General features: G+C 40.9%; 1 protein-coding gene across 3 annotated transcripts in view; it reads left to right on the forward strand.

Annotated features, from left to right (window-relative positions):
• AFF2 (ALF transcription elongation factor 2) overlaps window positions 1–22,197 on the forward strand; it is a 343,346-nt gene extending 321,149 nt beyond the window's left edge. Inside the window, exons 16-22 of one of the 3 annotated variants that reach the window (XM_050901642.1) lie at window positions 1,773–1,909; window positions 5,278–5,349; window positions 5,709–5,802; window positions 8,645–8,692; window positions 9,203–9,252; window positions 15,942–16,156; window positions 20,697–22,197. In XM_050901642.1, coding sequence (XP_050757599.1) covers window positions 1,773–1,909; window positions 5,278–5,349; window positions 5,709–5,802; window positions 8,645–8,692; window positions 9,203–9,252; window positions 15,942–16,156; window positions 20,697–20,818 — 738 coding nt within the window. In that variant the 3' untranslated portion in view covers window positions 20,819–22,197. The remainder of the gene's footprint in view (window positions 1–1,772; window positions 1,910–5,277; window positions 5,350–5,708; window positions 5,803–8,644; window positions 8,693–9,202; window positions 9,253–15,941; window positions 16,157–20,696) is intronic. The other 2 variants (XM_050901644.1, XM_050901643.1) reach the window with 2 other exon arrangements.
• Window positions 22,198–24,293: the final 2,096 nt, after the last annotated feature.

Below are 24,293 nucleotides of genomic sequence, written 5' to 3' on the forward strand. Positions count from 1 at the left end.
AGCACATCACGCTGCTGCCTGCAGGCAGGCCTTGCCTGTCGCATGCAGTTTAACACCCCGAGTGCTCTTATGGGAATGTGAGGCCATCCGCTACGATACAACTTGTTGGCAGACATAAATACCCATGAACAAAGTATCTGCTTTTTCTTTCCACTATTTGGGTCTCAACTTTTTTTTTTCCACTCAGTACAGCTGCACACAAATTATCTCCATGTAACACATTTGCTGTGCAATCCTGTAGTGTTAGTTGTCCTATGGAAACAATTGCTTCTGGTTACTTGGTGCTGACATGACAAAGCACACACAGCATTGAAAGATGTGTTGCAGTGGCTAGAAAGATAATGCATGTGACCTCAAAATGTGTCAGCAAATGTTAATGAGATTTGTGGCAATGCTGTTCCTGAGCTTGTACGGAGAACAGATTTCTGGTGAAGGGCAGGGCATTTTGCATCTTACGGGAGCGACCCCATGAAAACCTATCCTTGTCTGGGACGGCAGTAAGGAATCAACTAATTTGGATGGGCTGCTGCAGTGGCAACTGACTGTACCACACGGAAGAGATCTTGGGAGACCTTGCTTTGTTCTCGGCTGAGCTGTCCTACTCCACTAGAGTCAGCATGGAGCAAAGGGCAGGATCAGATCCTGTTTCTGGCTCAAACCGTGTGTCTGTACTAAATCTGCTTGCAGCCAGATTCCTTTTTTTTTATACCACAAAAAGTCATCTTTGGAAGACTTGAAGCAAGGAATTTGAAGAATATGCTGAGAAATGGCCATTGGAATAGAGAGAAAACATTTAGAAATATTTCCCCTTTTGTGATCATTCAGGTAATACCTATCAATTATACAAAGGCTTTGTACAGAATCAATGCACAAGAGCAGAACTTGAAATTAAAGGTATGCAGAGGGAACTAGTTATAAGGATTGCTTAGAAGTAGCCACAAAGGCAAATATACTGTTACCTTGGGCCAATACTAAATGTTCCGCTTAATATGTTGCTAGGATAGGCTTCCATTTTGTGAATGGAAAACATATGCAGATGCATCAAAAATATTTTGATAGAGACATACAAAGAAATTTTTAAATTATTTAAAGTATATTGGATCTCTTATATCAAATGCCACATTAGTAGAATTCTTACATCCAGCTATCAAAAATTGAAAATGTTAAATACTATTATAAAATTCTTACTATAAAAATGTCATATATAATATTCATTACACATAAAAAAAGAAATCAGTATGTCTAAGTCAGTTTAATCACAACCATTATGAGGGCTAAAACCTTTTGCAATAAAATCCTAGTAAAATAAAATATTTAGCAGTGCTATATTTTCTCCTTTTTTTTCCTGCTCTTTCAGTCATCACATAAGTGATGAGATTTTTTTTTTTTGGTCAACAGTTAACACAGAATGTGACATCTGACGAATGGCATGGAGTTGTTACCTAACCCTTGCATAGTGACATTCAAACTTAGTTCACATATCGAGGAGCAATATGGATTTGTTCAAACATGCTTAGTGTCCCTCATCGCCTGTGTAAATACATGCATGTCAGTGGACATACATTGACTTTCCTCTGTGGAGCGTCTGGCCATATACTACCTTAAAAGATTTGGTAAAAACATAGACCCTGCCTTAATTACTGTATGAATTCATTCTTAACTACCAGCATCGCTTTGCTTTCATCCTAATGCTAGTGTTGCTTTGTATTATGAACTGTCTACCTAGAAATTAAAGCTGAAGGATTTTCTTTACGGTGTCCTTCCCATTTCAGCTGGAGAAGTTTGGCAAAGCAGTGAATTATGCTGATGCTGCCCTCTCCTTCATCGAGTGTGGGAACGCTATGGAGCGAGATCCATTAGAAGCTAAATCTCCATACACCATGTACTCAGAGACTGTGGAACTCATCAGGTTAATGTCCTTTCTGTGATCGTTTTCATAATCTCATTTCAGTCATAATTAGAACCTGCTATGTTTTAAAAAATACCATTTCAACGTATTAATGATTTGTCCAAGGCATCTTCATCTCAGAAGTCATCATAATTAGTTCTTGCCATTTTATTAATGTCATGGAAAATTTATAATTGATGGACACTGCTTTTATAAATTATCCCCTTTAGAGGTTATAATGTGAGTGTTATAATTTGCAATATTCATAAAATTAAAATTGAAATGTAGTGGGTGGAAGTAAAGTATAGTAATTTCACTGTTTGGCAATGATACTTGTCTTTTAAAAGGTGTAGTTTTATAATTCAAAACATTAAAGTGAGTCTATCAGGATTTCTATTACAAACCCTGTTTTTAGAGGTTTATAACTTGGCTGTTAAAAAAAAAAAAAAAAAAGCTGAAACTTGGCACATAAGATCATAGCCAGAGAGGAAGCTTTCCGCATGTATTGTATTAAAAAAGTATATTTTTTAATGCTAAAGGAATGTAAACCAGCTGAATTAGTTTTAATACAGTTTTGTAGACTTGTAGGCTAGAATATGGATGAGAGAGCCTTTACTTACTAATAAAATGTCTGAATTATTATTTTAAAATCTGCTACTGTTCCCTATAGCTGTTTCATAGTGTTGGCTCCGCAGAAATAATGGTCTCCTGAGTAACTAAGGGCTTGTTTGCTTTACTTGCGCAAATTATCAAAGTGAAATCAAGCAGGATTAAATTTACCTGTAAGTAGAACAACAGGATTTTTCCTCTTCACTGTGATGCACCTTTGCTTTCCCCAGTGTATGCTGGGAATATCACCATTAATGTCAGTGTAATTACTGGCAGTTTACACAAGAGAAAGAAAAGGAGGCAAATCAGGCCCTGAATGTTTGGGTTTTAATATGACAAAGGTGGTTTTTTTACCGTGCAGGATTTTAACATGCCAGATTAGCTCTTAGGTACTGCCAAAAATAATGCATGTTTTACATGTTGAATAAGTAGGTATTTACATAATAAAATGTATCAAATCTTAAGAAGCTCTTACTCTCCGGTAAATAATATGCCTGTTAAATATTTAAAAACATGTTTTTACATTCTACACGTCATAAAGAGAAGAAGAAAATCTAAAGAGATTACTCAACAAAAAATGATGTTCACGGAACACGATCCAAGTTAAACCCTCGAGAGCAGAGGGCTTAAGGAGCCGCCTACCTCTGCTCCGCTGTGCTGAAACCCTTCCTGCACCCTGACAGTGGACAGTTCAGTACTTTGTGTCCTGAACTACACAACTATAGTTGTATGGCAGGATAAATTGTATTTAAAGAAATAGCCTTTAAAGAAGTGAGTGCTTCTTCATAGGAGCCCACATTTATTCTTATTTTTTAAGAAAACCACACAGCACAGTGGAAAGTGTTGTTCCTCAGTTCAGCAGTCGGTCTGTTCAGAAGCAGACGGACCAAAGATCTTCGTTCATTCAAGAGCCACAACACGTGCACCGCTTAACTCAGAGAATGGCAGCTCTGGGAGTGGCTTACAAATGGGTGACACCTGCAGCTCCCCTCCACCCTACAGTGCTGGGGCTGGATGGAGTTAGCTGAGCGTATGGCTGCATCTCAGAGCAACTGGCACTCATCAGCGTACACAGCCCCACTGCCTCACTCTTCCCGGCAGCTTCTGTGTCAGCACAGTCGTGCTGCAGGCTACACAATAGATAGACCTTGGCACGGAAGCAGCACCTGAACTGCTTTTGGATTGCTTTCTGAACTGCTTTTGGCTATGGAAGAATCTGGAGGACTTTGTTATAGTAGATCTCCAATTTCTAAATAGCTAAAGTCAGGTGAGATTAATTCCACCACCTACCATCAAAGGTAGAGCTTAACTTACCAACTCTTGTAGGCAGCCAGTGAGAGACTGATTTGCCCATTTAATTGCTGTCAGTGGTCAGATATGGAAAAAAGGTGATTGCCCAGGTGAGCAGCAGGCTGGTACAGGTTCAGTAAACTCCATGGACAAATACACAAGTCTTGTGGGCTGCGGTGGGTGCTGAATGTACAAACCAAGGATGCGGCTGTGCACACACACTTTCTCAATGTGGCTCCTAATGTTAACATAGATTTTTTACTGTGAGATAAGCTATAGAAGGAGATTTTTCTCACTTTTACTCTTCCCTTCATCAGAGGCACCATTTTCCCCTTTTGCATTAGCTGTGTCTGCCCTGAGTATCTGCATCAGACACCTATTTGTGAAAGCAAGTGGAGCATCAAAGAGATTGGGAATATCAGAGATCTGACTGTCAAAGGTGTTTTAAGTTAATGGTAATGCTAAAATCCCGAATGTAACACTGAAAATCCCAAAGAGACATATGTCTTAGTGTTTGATCAGATTAATTCAGTATGACTGGAACAACAATACCAAAGAGCAGGTGAGAGAGGACATGGCGGAAGCACATCAGGTGGTGTGCTACAGCTGCAATCCGGGGGCTGATGATGGGGTGGTGGGAGGCAGGCAGAGCGAGAGCAGCCCTACCTGCCTGCACTCCATTACCTCCTTGTAAATGAGAACTCATCAAGACTGCCTGGATACCTTAAAACTTTCTTACGCAACGCTGAACGCTATTACTTATTCTAACACAAGTACCTGTGAAATTGCATTAGGGCTCAGAACAATGATTTTATGCAATGAATTGATTTTCAAGAGACTAAACGCATGGAATGGAGTGTGCTAAGTTAAAGAAAAAAAAGAGAGAGGAGGTAGGAATACTCAATCTTCGATCATCCAAATGCTGGACAGCAGCAATTAAATAGAGAGGGAAGACCAAGTACACAAGACTCATAAATTAACGGACCTAAGAATTTAAAAAGCTGTGAACATGACCTTTCCTGTATTTAAAACAATTTTCTATATAAAATATATTAAAAGCTTTGAAGAAGCATTTATGAGAAGGATTTTGAAGGTATTATTCAAGCCCAAAGTATTATATGTAAAACCTTATTATATATTACTCTACTCTTCAGTACATATAGGGCCGAGATCTTATGCTTCTGTCCGACACATCACAAATGTTTGCAGGACTCAGCCTACATGGCTGGATATATCATCATTAATATGCCCAAGTATAGTTCACCTCATTTGCCCAGAAAATGGGTTGGTGATTTACTTTAGCCCTCCAAATTTTAAGCGGTGCTTTCTGTTGAATTTTACATTGATCTCATCGTTACAGAGCAATGTGACCATTAACTATTGCAGCTGGAGAAGAATATCTACGTGTGGCTGTTATTTTTCAGAGTGTCACTAGTATTCCTGGAAACATCTTAACTCTCAATTTCTTCTCTCCTCACCTTTCTGCCAAGGTATGCAATGAGACTCAAGAATTTCACAGGCTCTTCTGCCACGGAAGGGGACAAGAAATTAGCAGTTTTATGGTAAGTCCCATTGCGACAATGAGAGAAGCAGCTAAAATCTTAAGGAGGACTTTAAAAGTACTGAATTACTTAAGCAGCTTACAGAAGATCATCATTCTTGTTTTCCATTAAACTATTAAAGGATAACTAATGGATTTCTTCAGCAGCTGACTAAACATTTATTCTTCTAATTTATACTCTTATCAAGATGGGATTTTAATGCTTTTGACCACTTTTTTTTCTTTCTCCATTTGCTTATGTTTCAAAATCTAACCTTAGGACAGAAACTGCAAAATATAGGTCAGCATTTTTTTTTTTTTTACAGTTTATAGGTTTCATTAAGCAATGGAATTAACATAATCCTTTCCTAATTACCACAGCTACCGATGCTTATCACTTCTCTACTTGAGAATGTTTAAACTAAAGAAGGACCATGCTATGAAGTACTCCAGATCTCTGATGGAATATTTTAAGGTAATCTTTATTCTGTTTAATTTATTGATATGAAATGAAATTCATACCAGCACTGAGAGCTCTCACAAGTATAACCGCGTGACTTAAAAGTCCTACATTTAACCTCTCCCCTGGGAAATGCAGGCAGAGTGGCTGCCAGGGAGTGGGGACAGAAGTGATTTGGGGGATTTTTGAATTAGTCACTTGATTCAAAAGACCATACTCAGTAATTCTACTAAAATAACATTATTCTCAACACCATGTAATGTTTATGCAAGTTTCTATAAAGGAAACTGATTCTTTCAAGATTTCAATGTGCAAGTGATTATGAACTGACCCCCAATGAACCATAATAAAGCAATTATTTAGGCTTTAGCTAGTTAAATTTAGATTTTAAATTCAGTGAGATTTGCTGAAGCTTATTGCAGACTCGGAGATTTCTCCTTTGATTTCTGTGGAACTTCAAATTGCCTTATCTACATCTTGAAAGTTTGCCTTTACCTTGAATCAAGTGGAGATCAGCTGATTGTCATGACTCGGAGATGTTTTCCTTTACCTTGTCAAATGCTGTTTACCCAGTGTAAGAATGACAAGAACTCACCATTCCTAAATTAAGAGAGAAACAAAATCTTTGTTCAGCTCTGCCAAGGTTTTGATATTTATATTTTACTGGTTAATGCTGTTTGAAACATACATTAATTCTTGTACTTTATTACTACATATTATTCTATAATTATGTAATTATACTGGTTTGTCAGCCCATCAGTCTTTTTTTGTTGTTTTTTTCAGCCTCTGTGAATTTGTTCCAGGCTTTGACATATTAGTACTGCAAACCAGTAAAACTTTTAACACTGCAGTTTTAATATTTTCATGTAAATGGTGATAAAATGGTCCTGCTGTAAAACTCCAGTGCTATCATGCTAGAAACCACCACTTAGTCCTGACTTCCCTGGTGTCCTCTGTGTGTGTGCGTGTGTGTGTATCTCTGTAACTTCAGTAATGTTACTCCTGATCTTCTGCTTAAATCGAGGCTCTCTTGACGTCATTAGGAGTGCCTCTGTTGTACTCCCAGAGTTTGCAGTCAGGGATTTGCCCAACAAATTAAATTTGAACTAGACACATTTATAGCCTCAGCATTTTCATGAAATGTATTCCATCCACTTCAGATTTTATCCAGGATGAATGTAGATTGTCTCTTAAAAAAGGGCTATTTTTCTGCAGAAAGTAATGATTTCTTAAAAAAAAAAAGAAGGGGGTGGGGGGAATTCTCTCTTCCCTTAAAGCCACTTTACTGTCTCTAGCTGTGCAAATAGGTACAATGAAGAACATATTACTACTCCCAGCATAACACCATTTTACTGCATCCGCACAGAGAAAATGTCTTTTAATGTAAATGAAAATAAGAGAAAAAAATTTAAAACATAATAAAATAGACAAATCAGGAATGCTGGTTTTAGGCATCCAGTTGAAGCTGAGTATCTCAGCTAATGTTACTGTGTGTATGCTATGGGCACTGTAACTCATTGGCTAGAAATAGTGTTTGAGTGTATACAGATTATATGTTCAGGATCTTTTTGTAGTAAAGGCATAGGAGGAGAAAAGAAAAGAATGGGAGCTATTAACTATGTATTAGTTTTGTATTGCTGCACAATGTTCTCTGTGTTCGCTAGCGAGAATCTGTAATACAAATGAAATAGATTAACTATTTGAATAAAGTCGTTATTCAAAATTTTGCACAATTTTAACTGTGAAAAGCAGCCCACTGTTTACAGCAGAGCTGGAGAGGAATTTTTTGGCAGAATTGTTTTTCATATTTTTCCTCACAAATGCCACTTTGTCCAAATTGAAACCATTTGTGGACAGAACTGGTTCTGATTAATTTCCAATTAAAAGTTTCAAACTGATATTTTTGACATTTCAGAACAGAAAATAACCATTTAATCATAAAAGTAGTTTTGAAATTTAGAGACAACTTGGAGTAAAATATAACTAAAATGATAAGTTTTTAAAATTGAAATGAAACTTTTTAAGATTAGCAAAAGTGGCATCTTTTGATGCATTTCACCTAGAAGTTTGAGGAAGATTTTTATGTTTTTGAAAATGTGTTGTCAGTAGTCACTGGCAAAAATATTTCAAATATTTTCATTGTCAAATAACTACCTCCAATCGAGAGCTAGTCTTAATCTTGACACATCTAGTATTTGTCTCCAGATACTGTCGGGAACAATCCCCAGACAGTAGAAACTAACATGAAAGCTACTGCTTCATCCCTGAAGACTTTCCAGGGCAGTTTAGGATCTCCCTCCTTCTTACATACAAGTGGGTGGCAAAAATACACACTACGTGTGCTCTGTACTGCAAAACACTCCATTTCATGCTCACATCTTTAATGAAACACAGTGGCATGCTGTATAGGAGCATAGAGGCAAGGCCAGTATCATGGTTTGGGCAGTGTTTTCTGCTTTGGTCAATACTGTTTGGCAAGTTTAGCTGTGTTTTAGAAACCAAGGGTAGGATTTTGCTCCCAGAGTCAGCTGCATGACCTTGGGCCTTGCCCTCGGCTGCTCTGTGCTCCACTGAATCTCTGTGCCTCACATGCAAAATGGCGATTACAGTAACCAGATGAATCTTGTAATAATGACGGTAATACTTTGCAGAGAACTTGTAAAATTTGATTGAATTTTCACTGTGCATGCTGACTTCTTTGCAAGGGAGCTCAGAGTGATTGTTTTCAGAAAGCACGCATAGATAGCTTCAGCCTTGATACCACCACTTTTTATGGGAACTAAGTAAGATACCACCCAGTCTGAGCAAGACTGGAAAAATCTGGGCTTTATTGTTGCTGGGCAATCTTTTTGTACAGGGTTGTACAAGGTGCTACACAGACGTGAAAGGCAGAATGAGTAAGCAGGTAAGGAAAGTCAATTTGTGCAAATAAAATACATAAAAACAAGAGCATTCAAGCAGATCCTTACTAGAAGTTTTATTTCTACTAGTATCTGAATCCCAAGCCACCTTCCCTAGCAACTTGGGAGGGATTAATTTCATTAAGGCATCAACCCAAATTCTTTTTGTTTCTTATTAAAAGATTGCAGGTCCCCCTAAAGATAAGAAGTCATTTGCACTCTGAAGAACTTACTTCGTAGAATAAGTTTCAGTGGTGATCAAACCACTTCTTTGTGAACTACATCTGCTTTTACTGGAACTTTACTGTATTCCCTCTTTCATCAAGTGACTTTCAAGCTACTGGTTGGAACCTACCAGTCATCCACCAGCCATTTAATTATGGGACCGATGTGCAGAGCTGTTCTGCTACATGCACTGTAGCTCTTGCAACGAAAACAGGGAGTGTTGAGCCTTATGTCATCAGTATTCATGTGCTTGTGTCACCTTTATTTACATTTTGGTTTTGTACTTACAGAACTCTTCAAAAGCCTCACAGGCCCCCTCACCTTGGGGCGGCAATGGAAAGTGAGTATTTTCCGCTGAGTACTTCTGTCTGGGAACAAGTGGTTCCAAGAGGGGGGGGAAATGTTTTGGTGCCTCTAAAGGCAAAGGACAGGCCGTGACTCAGTGGTTTGGGAGCTACAGGTATGTTTCAAATATGTAGCAGGTAGAACATGTTCTTCTGTTCTACGGAACTGATCTTACAGCTGCCTTGGGCTTGTGGGGGTGAGGAGCTCCCACTGGGCTAAAGCAGGTACCCATGTGAGCCATCCAGCGTGGGTGGGAAGGAAGAGCTGAAACACACCTTCATCTTTGTGCGAAGCCCCCTTAAGTCTAAAATCAGCCGTGGTGGGTCTGTGCTGAATTCTTTGACAGTTTGCTTCTCAAGCCAAATGAAGGCCATAAAAATATCTGTTAATTAGCTAGCAAGTACCATGTCATTTCAGGAAGCCAAAGTAAAGTTAACCTTCATTGCAATGATTTTTCAATGATTCGTTCAGTAATGAAAGACCAATGAATATTTCATTGATATATGGTAAGTGCTGTTTAATAAAACTGAAGGCGTAATAGTGGTGAAAATGTGAAGGCACTTAGTCAACCAATTATCAGTGGCTTTATGCTAACGTTAAAGCACCCTCGCCTCAGATATGAAGTCAGTGTAATGCAATTATGATCTGCTGTTCAATGAAGGTGCATTGCAGCTGCAACCTTGCCTTTATCTTGCAATGTCTGTTGCCACCTGACACACATTTCTCCTGCTCCTTTCTCCTGGCCACGCGTACAGATACAGGTAAAACAAAGGAGAAGGAGTTTACCTTTCTTTCCTTCTTTATTTGAGTAGGCTGAATTCTAGGTGAAAATGATTATTGTTAATGGTCTCTTTCTGGTGGTTCATAAGAATAAATGACTATTAGACACTCCAAGGAAACAAAGTAATAAAACTGTAGAAGAGCTTGAAGTTTAGCACACAAAGAATTGAAGTTTTCAAACAGACTTTGTTCTGAATCAGTGCAAAACCAAAAATTCCAACATTTTGCTTAAAGGAAAATATTGTCTTAGATAATTCAAAATATTTTGGGGTGTATATACACACACACACACCCCAAATACACAAAATTATTTTGAATACGTGTGTGTATATAGATATTTAAGTATAGATTATAACACAAACTTAAGTGATGAAATACAAAATCGCTTTAAATAAAAACTGAAAAGATATTTTAACATTGGAAAAGCAAGTATTAAATTATTCAATACGTGCCAGTTTTTCAAGGCATTTAAATGTCAGTGAAACCTTGTATTGCAATAAAAATACAGTAAGGTTTACATAAAGTTTTAGTGCTGAAATAGACCACTGGAGCATTACACCTCTTTTGTTCCTTAAGAAGTGGCTTATACCTAAAAATTTGATGGAGTGGAAGTTATCCTTTTTTTCCTGTCCTATAGTAGACCCCTATGAAGTGTGTGCTCTGCAGCTGATGACATCTCCCTTGCTATTTAAAGGAGTTGATTAGGCGCCCAGGATTTAGAATCAGTGGGTTTTGACTGGAGGAGAAAATTCTTGTCCGGCCACAAGGTAGGCAGCAGAAACCCAGCGTCTGGGTCAGCATCACTTCTAACATAACACCCAGATGATCGGCCTCTTCCCACTAACTTTGGAGACAGGGAAGTAAAGCTCTGAAAGTGCACATCTCTGTCTTTTATTCAGAGAAGGAAGCACTTGACATGTAAGAATAACTGAATATGGCAAGGCCTTGTTATAACGGTGTTATTATGACACCCGTGACCGAACACTCGAAGACCACAATCCACACTCAGGTCTTCTGTCCCCTCTGTCTGGAGTCTCAGAATAAAAGCTGTCCAGCTGGCTCAGGGTTGCCGTATCTCTCAGGTGTCTCCTGGTGGCCCCAAGGATTGTCATGGGGTGCTCTGCCTTCCCCAAGGATTGTCATGGGGTGCTCTGCCTTCCCCAGGGCTACTTGGTTTACAGTTTCCTCTTATTCCCCTGCAAATTTGTACCAGATGGGAAGAGAAGTCGCACACCACAGAGGAGAGACCAAACACCATCAGGGTATGGCACCACTGGAGATGGATCAGCAGCCTGGTTCAGAATGGGGAGACAGCAGGGTATTCTTAAATCTTTTTTTGAACACAGTAAAACATATCCATTGCCATGCAGTATAGTCTGCTCAGGATCTCAAACCATCAAAAGTCTCAGCTTGGCTTACTGGAATTTCTGGCCACTTTTGTTTGAAAGGGTTGTGAACCTCTACAAAGTTGGCCTGAGTTCCAGGCTGGCAATGAAACAAATTTTCCCTGGTTTCATTACAGAAATGTTTCCCACCTCTAGCGACAGAAAGCACAAAATAGAGAGATTTAATAGACTCACCACAGTAATAATGGCAGTGCACAACAGGGTAAATCCAATGAACAATGTGCTTTATTTGGCAGAAGTGCGTCAGCTTGTTGTAAGTGGCTCTAACAAAATACTCCTGGTCTCCTCAGATACTTATGATTTTTAACTGCTCCCAGACCTAATCTAGTATAGTTCAGCTCTTCTGTGCATTAAAGACACAGTGGCGTGTCAAGTAACCAGGATGTTTTGAGACTTAAAAATAAAACGTTTGTGCCGTAGGATATGCTTAAACTATAACACATAAGCTGTGTAAAAAGCTACTAGCTGCTGAATTAACGTGATCTCTAGCTCTGGAAAAAGAATGTATCACAGGAGCCTGTTGTTGAGCACAGATAATAGCAGGGCACTGCTGGAAAATCTGCAGCAAAAGCTATTGCCATAAATGCCTTTCAGCCCAAGGCTGTGCCGTGGTGGCAGTCTGTCCTACAGCACCTGCAGGGTAGCAGCACAGCAGGTCTGTGCCCACGCTTCATGTTCAGTACCATTGATGGTGGCTTGTAAAGCCAAGAGGAGGAGCCTTTCTATCCTGGGCTTTGGATCAGGCCCACAATGAGTCTGAGTGAGCTTGATGCTGTTGCACAGCATGAGGCATCAGTGGCTGCCTGTCAAGAGAGGGGTTGCAACATCCCTGTCCGGAGAGTTTTGGTGTCTTTGCTTCATGCAGAGAGCGCCGGGAGCGTCTCAGCCCTGCATTTCAAGTGTATTCCACAGCAAATCGAATGCATTTGTTTAGGTAAGTGGTTCCAAATGGGAGCAAGAGAAGAGATTTTTGGAACCCTTAATCTTGTTCACTGAAACAAATTCGTCATGGAAACACGGTGGGATGACTTGCACAACTGGAGTGCTGCAATGGATGGCTACAAACTCTTCAGAAGGGATAGGCAAGGAAGGAGAGGCGGTGGAGTAGCCCTGTATGTTAGGGAGTGTTTTGATTGTCTAGAGCTTAATGATGGTGACGATAGGGTTGGGTGTTTATGGGTAAGAATCAGGGGGAAGGCCAACAAGGCAGATATCATGGTGGGAGTCTGTTATAGACCACCCAACCAGGATGAAGAGGCAGATGAAATACTCTATAAGCAGCTGGGAGAAGTCTCACAATCGCTAGCCCTTGCTCTTGGGGGGGATTTCAACTTACCAGGTGTCAGCTGGAAATACGATACAGCAGAGAGGAAATAGTCTAGGAAGTTCCTGGAGTGTGTGGAAGATAACTTCCTGACACAGCTTGTGAGTGAGCCAACTAGGGAAGGTGCCCCACTGGACCTGTTGTTTGTGAACAGAGAAGGACTTGTGGGTGATGTGATGGCTGGAGGCCATCTTGGGCATAGCGATCATGAAATGATAGTTTTCGATTCTTGGAGAAGTAAGGAGGGGCGTTAGCAGAACTGCCACCTTGGACTTCGGAAGGGCAGACTTTGGCCTGTTTAGGAGCCTGGTTGACAGAGTCCCTTGGGAGGCAGTCCTGAAGGGCAAAGGAGTCCAGGAAGGCTGGACATTCTTCAAGAAAGAAATCTTAAAGGCACAGGAGCAGGCCGTCCCCATGTGCCAAAAGATGAGCCAACGGGGAAGAAGACTGGCCTGGCTGAACAGAGAGCTTTGGCTGGAACTCAGGAAAAAAAGAAGAGTTTATGACCTTTGAAAGAAGGGGCAGGCAACTCAGGACAACTACAAAGATGTCGTGGGCTTATGCAGGGAGGAAATTAGAAGGGCCAAAGCCCAACTAGAATTTAATCTGGCTACTGCCATAAAAGACAATAAAAAATGTTTCTATAAATACATTAGCAACAAAAGGAGGGCTAAGGAGAACCTCCATCCTTTATTGGATGCAGGGGGAAACATAGATGAGGAAAAGGCTGAGGTACTTAATGCCTTCTTTGCCTCAGTCTTTAGTAATAAGACCAGTTGTTCTCCAGGTATCCAGCCTCCTGAGCTAGAAGACAGGGATGAGGAGCAGAGTGAAGCCCCCATAATCCAAGGGGAAATGGTTAGTGACCTGCTACACCACTTAGACACACACACACAAGTCTATGGGGCCGGATGGGATCCACCCAAGGGTCCTGAGGGAGCTGGCGGAAGTGCTCACCAAGCCACTTTCAATCATTTATCAGCAGCCCTGGCTAACCAGGGAGGTCCCAGTTGACTGGAGGTTAGCAAATGTGATGCCCATCTACAAGAAGGGCTGGAAGGAGGATCCAGGGAACTACAGGCCTGTCAGTCTGACCTCGGTGCCGGGGAGGGTTACGGAGCAGATCATCTTGAGTGCCATCACGCAGCATGTACAGGAGAACCAGGCGATCAGGCCCAGTCAGCATGGGTTTATGAAAGGCAGGTCCTGCTTGACTAACCTGATCTCCTTCTATGACAAGGTGACCTGCTTAGTGGATGAGGGAGAGGCTGTGGATGTTGTTTACCTGGACTTTAGTAAAGCCTTTGACACTGTTTCCCACAGCATTCTGCTGGAGAAACTGGCTGCTCATGGCTTGGACGGGTGTACTCTTTGCTGGGTAAAAAAATGGCTGGATGGCTGGGCCCAAAACGTTGTGGTGAATAGGTTTAAATCCAGTTGGCGGCCAGTCACAAGTGGTGTTCCCCAGGGCTCAGTATTGGGGCCAGTTCCCTTTAATAACTTTATCAATGATCTGGACGAGGGGATCGAGTGCACCCTCTATAAGTTTGCAGATGACACCAAGTTGGGTGGGAGTGTTGATCTGCTTGAGGGTAGGAAGGGTCTACAGAGGGGTCTGGGCAGGCTGGATCGATGGGCTGAAGCCAGTTGCATGAGATTCAACAAGGCTAAGTGTTGGGTCCTGCACTTGGGTCACAACAACCCCATGCAACGCTACAGGCTTGGGGAAGAGTGGCTGGAAAGCTGCCTGGTGGAAAAGGACCTGGGTGTGTTGGTCAATAGCTGGCTGAATATGAGCCAGCAGTGTGCCCAGGTGGCCAAGAAGGCCAAGAGCATCCTGGCCTGTATCAGAAATAGTGTGGCCAGCAGGACTAGGGAAGTGATTGTCCCCTTGTACTCGGCACTGGTGAGGCTGCACCTCGAATCCTGTGTTCAGTTTTGGGCCCCTCACTACAAGAAAGACATTGAGGTGCTGGAGCCTGTCCAAAGAAGGGCAATGAAGCTGGTGAAGGGTCTAGAGAACAAGTCTTATGAGAAGCAGCTGAGAGAGCTGGGGTTGTTTAGCCTGGAGGAAAGGAGGCTCAGGGGAGACCTTACCACTCTCTACAACTACCTGAAAGGAGGTTGTAGCAAGGTGGGTGTTGGTCCCTTCTCCCAAGTAACAAGTGATAGGACAAGAGGAAATGACCTCAAGTTGTGCCAGGGGAGGTTTAGATTGGATATTAGGAAAAATTTCTTCACCGAAAGGGTTGTCAAGCATTGGAACAGGCTGCCCAGGGAAGTGGTTGAGTCACCATCCCTGGAGGTATTTAAAAGACGTGTAGACATGATGCTTAGGGACATGGTTTAGTGGTGGACTTGGCAGTGTTAGGTTTACAGTTGGACTCGATGATCTTAAAGGTCTTTTCCAACCTAAATGATTCTATGATTCTGTAAATTTTCAAAGAGAATAACTGTATGTGAGCATTCAGCGCTGCACAGCTCTAAACATGAGCTTGCTGTGCTGACCTCCACACTGCCTGCAGCCAGCAGGTGATTCCTAATTGCTGGCGTTAGAATTAAAGGAAAATCTATATTAGAACAGTAGTGCTGCACTAAGTAGGTAACTTAAAACACTGCTCTGTACAAAACTGTGCGGATGAACTGTAGGCAATTAGAAACAAATCTCCATAGCCAGTCTTAAAGAATCCTATAGAGATATTCATAATCCTACAGTACCCTCAGCCCCTAATACTGCTCTGTAGGGTGCTTTTAAGACTTGCACTTTACTTATTGTGGTGACTGTATTTGGAGCAAACTGTCATTGCGGTTTCCACAAAATGCTTTGATAATAAGCCAATATTGCACATTGAGTGTTTTCTAACTGCCATTGCAGCTTCTGGCAGCAGGTAGAAAAATCATTACAGCTATGAGATACTTCTTTCTCTGAAAGATTGCTCTATTTTTATGATAGATTTTTTTTTTTTTAAATAACAGGTTCATTTATAGGGAGAATTAAATCCCTTTTTATTTTCAATCATTCGCAGTTTATAAGCTCTCCTTTCTCATAAAACCAGGAGATACTACTGCACATTATCCCCGGACTGGGGTGCAGAGTTAATTTTTCAAGTGCATTTAGGATGGCAATGAAGTGGTGTGTGTGAGGGGGACTCACTCTCCCTTTACCTCTCGCAGGAGCACAGAAACGCCATCGCCCATGTCCCTGAGCCCGTCCCCCGTCAGCTCTGCTGGAAGCAGCGCGGGCACCACCGGCTCCTCCTCAGCAGGGACCATCACCATCCCTCAGCGCATCCACCACATGGCTGCCAGCCACGTCAACATCACCAACAACGTCCTGCGGAGCTACGAGCATTGGGACATGGCTGACAAGCTGACTAAGGAGAACAAAGGTGCCCCACTTGTCTTCTTCTTTGTCCCCTTTGGCTCATCAGCTTTAGCTTGCTTTCTGTTCTCGTAGGTGTTGTTGGGAATTGGACTCAGAACCACCGCATCTAAGAGCACAACTGTGACAGCTTGAGCAAACAGACCAAATCTGCTTGCTGGTCACTGTAGCCAATGCGTATCTTCTCTTGTCAAGCACAGAGGGGGGGGGGTGTAACACACTCTGAACATGGGGTTATCAGAGCAGCTGGCAAATAATTTAGCAAACATGAGCCCCAAGTGATGAGAGCTTTTGAGTCTGCAAATTTGTTCACAGTTTCAGCTTCTCGTAGAGCACTGAGGTTATTTTCAGACTGCTCTGTCAACGGGTTTAAGACTATTAAAATGCTAGCTAGGATAATAAGCAAACATTAGGTGTTATGTTTATGGTGGGAGTCTGATTAGGAGATGTCCACTGAAAGCCATGACCTTGACTCTCCTATGGCTGGATTGCAAATCTGCTTGTTTGTTCCTAACAACAAAATGTAAGTCTTTACCACAGTCATTTCAAAGGACTTTTGGCAAGCAGTTTGTGACTGGGTTATATCGAGTATAGTGGAGTGGCTGAGATGTAACTAAAGGACAAATTTGGCTTATTGTTGGCCAGCTGTGAACTTCCCCATGATAATGTAATTATTCAGATTCCAGCTTTGGGCTTACACAAATCATTGACAAAGCTTTCTTTGACACTAGAGGTGCAGAGCCTAGCTGGGAAATATTCTCATCATGAATTGGCTCATTCTCTTAAATTATACTGAGATTTCAGATGGCTGACTTTTCCTGACAAATGTGCTCGCTGTATGCAGTTTGATCTTACTCCCATTAATGTCAGTGGCAAATTTCCACTGATTTAGAGAAACTAAGCTTGAGATTTATAGAGTTTTACATCTGAATGGTGGGTCATAATGATCTATCCCTGGATGAGGAACAATAATAGAAGTTCTGTCCAGTCTTCCCCACTGCTTCTTGTCTTTGTTCGCGTTGGTTAATTTAGTGGCAGTGCAGTCATTTTGGATTTTTTCCATAGCTGCATCCATTTTCACAAAATGTGAAAGTGGTTCCCTGTCAAATGTACTGCAGAATGTTACAGTGGGAATGCAGAAGGATGCTCTGATAGGAGAAAGAGATGGCGATAATCTTGTAATTAGCCCTGTGTGTTGTGGAGTTGTTAAATGTTCTACTTGGTATTGAATCAAAATAGCTCAGGCATTCAGCCAGCAGACAGAAAATGTACCCAGCCACTGCTGTTATCAGTCTTAGAGCTGGATGAGAAAAAACCTGCTGACTCTCTTTCTGCATTTCCCCCCTACACTCTTCTTTGTTCTCGTTTTGATTTACGATCAAATAAACCCAATTCTGCAAAGCCATATAGGAATAATCTTTATTCAGATGAGCAGTCCCTTTGAGTTCAGTGGGACTGGATGCATGAATAAGGGTTTCTCACATGAGCAAGACATCTAGGGTTGTGTCTTGTTCTTTCATATCTTGTTTCACAAACTGCAGCCGTGTAACAGGGAATGGAAAGTTCGTGTTACTTCAAATTTCATTTAAGTATTATAAACCATTGGAGAGAGATCAGAGTTTCATACATGCTATAGTATGTCTGCCTTTACATTTTCTCTGGAAAGATACCTCATTTCTAATTAAATACTTGATTTAAAGTTGCATGCTTAAACACAATTAAACTGCAATTTGAAAAATTCATGGTGTAATGAAAAAGTATATAAGAACCGCTGTGGTACTCTGCAGGTCTTTGTCATATCACATGATGGATTCCATTTACAGAAGGATATATTTAAGACACTTTGACATGTGAAACATTACAGCATTTCATGAAACCTAGCTGTATTTATTTTAGTAGATGTCATCTGCACCTCTCAAATAATTTAAAACACCTGTATCTTGCTGGCTGGGACAGGACTCATCCCTTTCCCCATAGCTGTCTCTAATCCACCTTTGCCAGCTGGACCGGCCGTTGCAGTGCCCAAGCTCTGGTACACTGCCGTGTGGACTGTGAGTTCAAAAATGCCCCGTGACAGCAAGCAGGATAGGTGCAAACCCCAGACTCTGCCTTGAGTCCCAGGTAAAGGACAGATCTCTTGGCCTCTCTCTCGGGGGTTTGGGCAGTCAGTTCATCAGAAAAAATGAGATTTTTTTTTTTTTGTCCCCTTGAAATAAGAATGGTCTCAAAAAACAAACAAACACAAACCCATAAAGAAACCCACGTTTAAGATAAAAATCAATTTTCTTTTAAAAAAAAACTGATCCAGTTACTGTTTTCTTTTCTTTTTTTTTTTTTTTTTTTTTTTTTGTGTGGTCAGCTCTCTTTGTTTCTGTTGTCTTCTGAATCACAGGGTGTGTCTTGCCCAAGAACATGTCCCTGATGAGCTAACAGAGATGGGTACACAAATGTGGCCCCATCATTGTAATGTCTAATAGCCTTTACCTCTGAGTCTTACTGCTGTCATAGATGTTTCTTAGGTCATGCCCATGCAGACACAAGAGATTTCTTCCACACTGTAGGAGCTATGCACCCTCCCCTTGTCCACGGCTGTCAGCTTAGGTTTTGTACTCCTCTGAGTATGCCTGCATGCCCCCAGTTTGGGCTTGACTCACGTCCAGCTGGCTGAGAGCAGGAGACAGAAGCGTTTCTTGTCAGCCTGACAAGAGATGTGCCGTTAAAATAAAAAGGCATAGCAAGAGGGAGAACAGCAGAACTGTGACCCCCGAAGCTGATCTGGTTTGAAAAGGAGGGCATGAACTTACTGCCATGTACCTCTGGTTGAATTTCGCCTGGTCGGTAGAGTTTAGAGTGTGGGGGAGAATAGATGGAGTTTGTCATAAACTCAGCATCTGTAGCAGGCCAGGCTAAACTGCAGACTTCCCAGAGCCAACCCATGGGCTGGTTTGTGTTGGATCACCTAGAGAGTTGTTCACCATTTATAACATCAAACTCTCAGCTGACTTTACAAAATCAGATAATTTTTTTAAGCTTCCAAAGATAGCAGCACTTTTTCTCTACAGTAGAAAACTATCACCTCCGTAGTGACAAAGGCCTGTTCTTTCACATATGAATTTAATAAGTGGCTTCAGTGCTTGCAGCTTTTTCAAGAAATGTTAAACTGAAATTAGGCTTTAAGGTGAATTCGCAGTGTTTAAAGCAATTATTATTTATTTGAGCCTAGAAAGAGATCTCTAGAATGCAAGCAAGACAGTGCATTATTTCACTTCTACATGTATTGATTTTACACTGGAGGAGAGGAATAAAAGACAGAGGAAGGAAGATTAAAAGTAACTGCTGGCTGCAGCATCTTAACGCAACTGGTGATAGCCCTAAGCTTTCATTATGCTTGCCTCCAGCCAAATCACTTTGTGCTGTGATACTGCTGTAGCTCCCAAGCTGACCAGGGTCAGGCTGTCAATACTTGGATAGAAGACCTCAAAGCAGCACTTACTTGCTGAAGAAAGTACTGATAATGATTTTGTACCCGGCATCTGCTCTCCCGAACAGCAGCCAATACAGTGTTAGCTGGCTGAGTGCCGCACGCTGGATTTTAGATAGGGTGAGAATGTAAGGGCTCAGCCACCGGTTATTGTGATTGTTGGTTGTTATCTGAGCTCTGAGGGGCTTTAACTGAGAGTGGGCTCCCACTCGCCTAAATATAGCGTCAGTGTTGTATATGTGGGAATGCCTGCGCCCCAGTGAGCAAAAAGACAAGCTGTGGGAGAATAGAGGACACAATCCAGTTCTCCATTGAAAGCAATTAGGAAAGGTCTGTTGGGCCTAACAGGATTAGTCTTTCGCCCAGAGAGCATTTACACATGGCATAAAGTAAACTGGTGTGTTGCTTCCTAACTATAGCTCTCTGTTTAGTGACCTCCTGTTAACCCTTCCCAACACCGGATCCCAGTGGCCTTACCCATCTTTTCTTTCCCGTTATAGGCTTCCATCTCCTAGATGCTATTTTCCTGCTGTGTTCCCTCTCTCCTCTTCCTTCTCCCCTCCCATCCCACACACATCCTCCAGGGCCTGCAGCTGCAGCAGGATGAGCAGAGGGCCAAAACTGCTGCAATGGCAGTAACAGAAATTGGAGGGTGGAGAAAAGAGCAAGCAACGTCTTCTGCAAGATCCAGACTAGCTCTTCATGCCCAGGAGAGGGTACAGCATGGAAAAGGAAATGCCACAGTTCATTGCCAGATATTTAAATCATGCAGTCAGCAAACCTAGGCTCAAAAAACTGAAAGTGCAGATCATCAGAGCTGAAGGAAGACTACTGGCAACCACTCATACCATGTTGTGGTTGACTTCCAGCATGGATAATCTAATTTGGTCTGTTTAAATATATTGTTGCCTTTGTTTAAATTCTTTCCTACTGACCATATGCTTATGTGCACAACGTCTCGAGAACTTACTAATTGCACTGCTGCTACTGAGTGGGAAATCATGGTAATACATGTATTTCTGTACCATTGCCTGAAACAATGACTTCTGTTTCTTGTGTATTGCAGAATTCTTTGTAGACCTGGACTCAGTGATGGGACCCTTAACACAACACAGCAGTATGACCAATCTGGTTCGTTACGTTCGCCAAGGACTCCACTGGCTCCGCATTGAGGCTCATTTGTTGTAGTGACTGCTGCCCTGTTCATAACATCCCCATTCTTCTACCTCTACCAGCGCAGAGACGATCACTGGTGGAACTCCACTCATTTCTGGAAGTTTATTCATGTAACTTCATTTTTATTGCCTTTTTTAATATCCTATCTATTGGAAGTAGAAGTCACCATAAATGGAACTTATGACTCAAGAGCAGTATGTGTTGTACCATCTAATCATTTTCGACAATTTTCTATGCCTTGTGTCTCCTGGATCCTGCCATCCTTACGTGCTTTATGGAACGGTACATTCCCTGCAGTATTGTTTTAAGTCCATGCTGCCTTCAAGTGAAAACAAAAAAGCACTTTGAGAAGATATGGATTCCTGAGAAATAGTACAAAGCGTCTTAAATATTTGAGGGTATATATGAGAAGTCCCTTCTGAAATAAATTAGTAGAAGTTATAGCTATTCATTCAAAATCATCTTCTGAACCTGAACCAAGCTTTTTGACGCTTAATTCTGGCATCACTACCTGACACAGTACATTCCTAAGATTTCATACTTCCTATAGGCTTAATCTCTAAAAGAGAACATTGAACATCTTACAGGTACATAATGTAAGATCACCAAAGGTGTTAAGAGGTAAAAGGTTGAAGGAATGCCTCATTAAAGAAAGATGACACACTATGCAATGAGGTTTTGATATTCCATTCTTCCTGTTTATTGTTGGCTTAATAATTTCAGTAGGCAGCAGAATTTATTGCAGTTTTTAGGCAATTTCAAAATATTAGCTTTCATAGTCTTATCTACCATTCCTATACTAAATCTGTGAATTTTCTTTCAGTTTTACTGTTTAGTCTCAAAAAAATACTCATCCAAGATTTTTCTTCATAGAACAATCTCTCCTTGCATAGTGACTCAGTGAAAGCAGATTTTAACAGGACCGCTACACTCTAAGCATTGATATTGTATGTAAAAGTCGACTAATAAGTGTATGCAGATTCTTCATGAAACTCGCTAGAAGTTTAACTAACCAGCTACTGTTGAAACATTATAATTCCATGTGACATCAATTTTCACCTGTTTTGTTCATTTCAGAGCATTAGAAACGAACAGTATTATCTTGCTATCTTGAAAACAATGTCAAATTAAATAAAATCACCAGATTTACCCAAAAGCAATATAACATTTGTTTAATAATGGCCATGAATACTTCAGTCAGATTACCTATTTTCCAAGCTCTGCATCTGTTTACCCATGCTGTCGTGTTTTGGACCATTCCTCTAATGCGTGAATAATAATGAGACAATTCAGATAGAATTTCAAAGCAATTGTGAATAAATTACACCATTTCACATTTGCTCTTTCCTCTTCTTTTTTTTCCCCTGTTATAAACTGCACTGCTTTTCTGATGCCACTGCAAGAAGCGCTGGTGCATGAAACAAAACAAAATGAATTTATATCAATAATTCACAAGACTTTAAATGGTCTCATCTCATTCTTGATATAACGCCTGCATACCTTACTGAACTGTAAATTCCATTTCTATAAACAGAAGATGCTCATAGCAATGTAAATATTATTCTGTCTCATCTCATTGAGATAATACAATATGTGTATTAAATGCCATCCAGATATTAGTTAATTGCAATTACCTTCTGCCATATAATCCTATATATCCTTTAATCTGGTGAGTTATTGGATTCTACTCACTGGGTTGTGACCAGATAAATAGGACAAATTTGCATTTAAAAGGTTCAGACTGTTATGATTTTTAGAGCAGGCCTTGGACATTTGCAATAAGAGCAGTTTAAGGACTCTGCCCAATGCACATTTAAGACAAACGTTACTGTAGCTGTTGTATATTAGCTCCCTGTAGTACTACCTTTTCTTAAAAATCAATAATTCCTAATATTTTGTTCCACAAGGCTGTATTGTAAATGTAGCCAAGGTGCATCATTAGAGAAATCATCCAGTTTAGGATTGTCTGCAAAGGACATTTTCAGAACATGCACATCCTGCATTATCTGCACATTCCTGTTCCTGAAGTGGTCGATACACCCTTATCTGAGGGTTTCGGTAACATGGCTGAAACGTGAATCTGACAGCATTTGTCACGCTGATTCTGGCCCCAGTAGCTAATGAATAAAACCACAACAGTGAGAACTATTCGGAAATGTAGATGAAAGGTGGTTGGTTTTTTTTAAAGAAAGAGAAAACAAAACACTTGAAGTATTTTATTTTATTTTATTTTTTTGAACAGGGTGAGTAATTGAGATGAGGTAGTGTTGGGGTGGTTTTGTCATAAGCCAGAGTTTTCCTTTCTTTTTGCAAGATCTCGCTAATGAGATTCAGTAACTATTTAGTCTAATTAAGTGCACTGTCGTCACTTGTTCCTTTAACGTAGACTGAAATCCTAGACTTCCATGCATTTATGAAGGATATGTCTTGAAATACAATCTTCAGGCACAAGACTGTTCAAAGAGTTAGCTGCAGTCACTCGGTGAAGACAATGTATTATTTTTCCCCTGTTGCTTGCAGTAAACAGACTCCTGTCTCTAAATTTACCCCGTGTTCACAATCTTTTGCTTAAACAGCTTAAGGAATCAGCCCACCTGATTTTGTATCCTGTGACTTAAGTTTGAAATCTATGCTGAATCAATGGCATGATTATAATAAGTCCAGCAGTCAAGTCTAGGATCACAAGCCAACTTACTATTTAGCAGTCTTGTTTCAACAGCAGCTTAGAAACAAATTAAATATGGAGAGCAAATTACTGTCTTATCCCTGGGGATGATGCTTCTTTTGGGTTAGTTATTAAGGATTATTGCACTTTTACAGGCACTATATTCATCTCATTTCAAATGCCAACATGTCATCTTTGTGGAATCATTTTACCCCTTAAAATATTACTGCCAGCAGAGTTAATCAAATGAGATTGTTTGTTTATTTCAATCCATGGGGAAGCAGCACATGTTTGCTTGGGCATTTGCTATGTCTGCTCTTAACGCTGCCCACTTCAGGCATTCAAACTCATGAATCAAGCACCAAAAATTACAAGATTGGCTTCAAATCATGGGTTGTTTTTTTTAAATAAACTTCTTTGGTTCTTGTATTGCCTTCTGGATACTGAGCTTTGAGACTGATTTCACGACACGTTTTCAGGCACTTTTCAAGCATGCTGAGGGCCAGAAATGACACATTTGTTTTTAACAGTGATAAACTGGGGCAGTGATGTAATCTCTTGATTTCTGCAGCTGGGATTTAAGAAGGACACCAAGCTTCAAAAAAAAATTGCCAGAGCTGACAAGACTTCCATTTGTGTCCCATGCTTCAGGAGGTTTGGAGCAATAGCGATAGTTCAGCAGTGAAGGGAGCATGCCAGTACAGGGCTAAACTCCTTTAGCTCCCTAAACGGGAGCTCCATCGGTTCGAGATCCAAGGGCAGCAAAGTCCTAAGTGCTCAACCGAGGCATTTACATAGCACTTAACCTCCATGTCAAGAGCT

Source organism: Gymnogyps californianus, chromosome 9, assembly GCF_018139145.2.
Source record: "Gymnogyps californianus isolate 813 chromosome 9, ASM1813914v2, whole genome shotgun sequence".
NCBI classification, from domain to species: domain Eukaryota; kingdom Metazoa; phylum Chordata; class Aves; order Accipitriformes; family Cathartidae; genus Gymnogyps; species Gymnogyps californianus.